This window comes from Entamoeba dispar, genomic scaffold (genome assembly GCF_000209125.1).
Source record: "Entamoeba dispar SAW760 scf_1105229458783 genomic scaffold, whole genome shotgun sequence".
In the NCBI taxonomy this organism is placed as follows: Eukaryota; Evosea; order Mastigamoebida; family Endamoebidae; genus Entamoeba; species Entamoeba dispar.
The window spans coordinates 1-2,955 of NW_001853365.1; the positions used below are offsets into that span (position 1 = coordinate 1).

Sequence of the window (2,955 nt, forward strand, 5' to 3'; positions counted from 1 at the left end):
ATATATTTAAGTTAAAACCTATTATTTTTACTTTGTCTTAAATACTTATCCCATGTCAACAACCTTAACTTGTTTTGTTTATAACACTTTTATTAAAATATATCCTGTCGTCCTCTCCCTTATTTGCATGATTTTATTGGTTATAACCAAAGTCTTCATCACGAGTAGTAAAAATAAAAAAAGAACTAAATAAAAACCAATAAATTAAGTGTTAATAGAATTTGTGTTTATTCTTCCTGGTTCAGGGGAGGCTAATCCTACCCCTAGACCTTCTTCTAGTAGCTCAACCGCATAGTTCTGTTGTGGTTTCCGCAATGTTCCATAACGTCCATCATGTTCTTAACGACTTATTTTTTACTTATTTTATGATATTAATTTCATTTTTTTAATTCTTTAACCAGTTTAATACCTTCTGTGTTTGCTAATTAATTTATTGAAATTACAACTACAATTATTTTGACATCCTTTAATTTCTCTATTTTCATAAGCATATTTTTTAATTCCTTATACATATTTCAAAAGAAGAAAAGAAAGAAGAAGAATAACAAATAGAAAAAGAATTAATCAAAGATGAATTTTTTAGAGAGAAGAAGAAGGTCACAGTCGATGTAAGAGACTTTAGAGTTTAAGAGGATGTTTTGGATAAAAGGGTGATATAAGATTGATTTGTGGATTATAAAGAATAAGTTATTTCGAGCGCGAGTAAGAGCGACGTTGAGACGTTTTGGGGATTCTAAAAAGGAAGAGTGTTTATTTCTGACGAAAGAGAGGAGAATGATATCTTTTTCAGCGCCTTGGAAAGCGTCAATAGTAGCTACAGTGATTTGTGGAAGAGAAATAGAAGATGCGAGATAAGCACATTGTTGTTTATAAAAAGAAATGACACCGATACGATCAGATGGAATAAGAAGATGAGATAAAATAGAAATGATTTGATTTACAACACGAATTTCGAAAAGAGAATAATAACTAGAAGCAAGAGAAAACTCATCATTAGTGTCATGATAACAAATTATGATTTCATTAGCATCAGGAATAAGAGAAAGTTGATTATAAACATTAGGAGCATTTTGTAAAAGACCATTATAATAAAGTCTATTTACAATATTACTAATAGGAGGACAACACCTATATTGAAGATTTAATAAAATTGGAGAATTTAAAGAATAAAGTCTTTGAAAAAGAGAAGCAGAAAGATGAACTGATTGAAGAACAGGATCAAGTTGCATAGGATCACCAACACAAACAATACATTTTGGATTAAATCTAAGAATAGGAATAAGAGACATAGGTTCAATAGTTTGAGTAGCTTCATCAAAAAGAATAATATCATAAGAATGATTAAGAAGAGGATTTGTAGAAGAAGCACAAGTGACACCAACAATAGAAGCTAATTTAATTTCACGAGACCTTTTTTCAAAATTACCAGTTTTTCTTTCATTAATTTCATTTTCAATAATTATTTTTTCAATATTTGATAATAATTTTTCTTTTTTTAATTCTTTAAGATCATTTAATCCATCATCATTTTCAGAAATAGTATAAGGTAAAATTTGTTTACTAATTTTTTTTAATGAACCAACACGAAAAAATGATTTATAGTTTTTTGTTAATAAACTTTCAAGAACTCTATCAACTGCAACATTTGTTGATGCACAAATTAATACTTTATAATTTAATGATGCTAATAAAATACATAATACTGAAAGAAGATGTGATTTTCCTGAACCAAAAACTCCATGAACAAGAGTTATTGGTGGTTTATTTTCTTGAAGAGATTGAATAACTTCTTTAATAACTTTAATTTGTTGATTATTTAATTTATATTCATTAATTATTTTAATATCTGGTATTATTTGTTTCTTTAATGGTGTAAATTTATGAAAAATTAAATATTCTATAAGATTAGAAAATAAATATTTAGGTGTAATTGATAATTGAACTAATGTTTGAAGCATTAATACTTCTGTTGATCCTGAAAATCCATGTAATCCAATACAATTTATTTTTTGAAATTTTAATGGTTTTGATGTAATAAATTCAATTCTAATAATTCCATCTTTAGTTGGTCCATGATATAATGTTGTTATAATATAAATTTTGAATTAAATGAATATGGATATTCTTGAGGTAATAATATCCATAAATCATCTTTTTTAATTCTCTAATTTAATTATTTCTTTTGATTTTTTTATATTAATTCTTTATATATATTATATATATTATATATTATATATATTAATTAACAAACTTAACTTTCCTTAAATCATTAATTTTCATAAAATACATTGTTTTTAAAGCTTCTGGATCTTCTGGTGTTGGTGTTAATTTTTTACTTTGAAAAATTTCAATATCAAGAAAAATAATAATTCCTTCTTCTTCAAATTTTTTTATTTTTAATTCTTTCATATTAATTTTATGATTAAATGTTTCTGATAATTTATATTTTACTTCTTTTTCTTTTATTTCTTTTTTATCTTTTTCAATTCCTTTACTTTGTTGTTCTGAATAATAATATCCTTTTCTTTTATTTATTCCTTCTTTATGACTAATTTGTTTTATTGGATTTTCTTGTGAATAAATATTTATTCTTTCTTTATTTCTCATTTCATTAATTTGTGTATCAACTATTGTATAAAATGTTTTTCCTATTTCTGCTAATTTATAATTTATTTCATTAACTACAATATTATTCATATCAGTAACATATTTTCCAATATCATTATATATTCCTTGACTTGTTTCTTTATTTCTTTTAATTTTTTCTATTTTTTCTTCACTATCATTAAGACTTGTAGGAAATTCAATTTTTTCCATAATTTTTGGTACTTTAAATCCTTTACTTCCTATTTCTTTTTTAATACAATCTCTTTCTTTATTTATTTTCTTATCTTGTTTTTGTTTTTGTTTTATTTCTTCTCTTTTATTTATTTCTTTTATATATCATATCTATAT

The 2,955-nt window shown here is 24.0% G+C and overlaps 1 protein-coding gene across 1 annotated transcript, besides 10 other annotated features; it reads right to left on the minus strand.

The window, feature by feature from the left end:
* Positions 1-191: 191 nt before the first annotated feature.
* Positions 192-517: a repeat region.
* Positions 518-560: a microsatellite.
* EDI_170160 (ATP-dependent helicase NAM7, putative) lies at positions 561-2,817 on the minus strand (the record flags this gene model as incomplete). Its single annotated transcript, XM_001734927.1, has 2 exons — positions 561-2,046; positions 2,252-2,817. 2 exons carry the CDS (start codon positions 2,815-2,817, stop codon positions 561-563), a joined length of 2,052 nt encoding a protein of 683 aa, XP_001734979.1.
* Positions 1,440-1,501: a sequence feature (AT_rich).
* Positions 1,812-1,846: a sequence feature (AT_rich).
* Positions 1,874-1,923: a sequence feature (AT_rich).
* Positions 2,166-2,202: a sequence feature (AT_rich).
* Positions 2,206-2,239: a microsatellite.
* Positions 2,383-2,428: a sequence feature (AT_rich).
* Positions 2,441-2,573: a microsatellite.
* Positions 2,818-2,838: 21 nt separating the features above from the next.
* Positions 2,839-2,942: a microsatellite.
* Between the last annotated feature and the right edge of the window lie 13 nt (positions 2,943-2,955).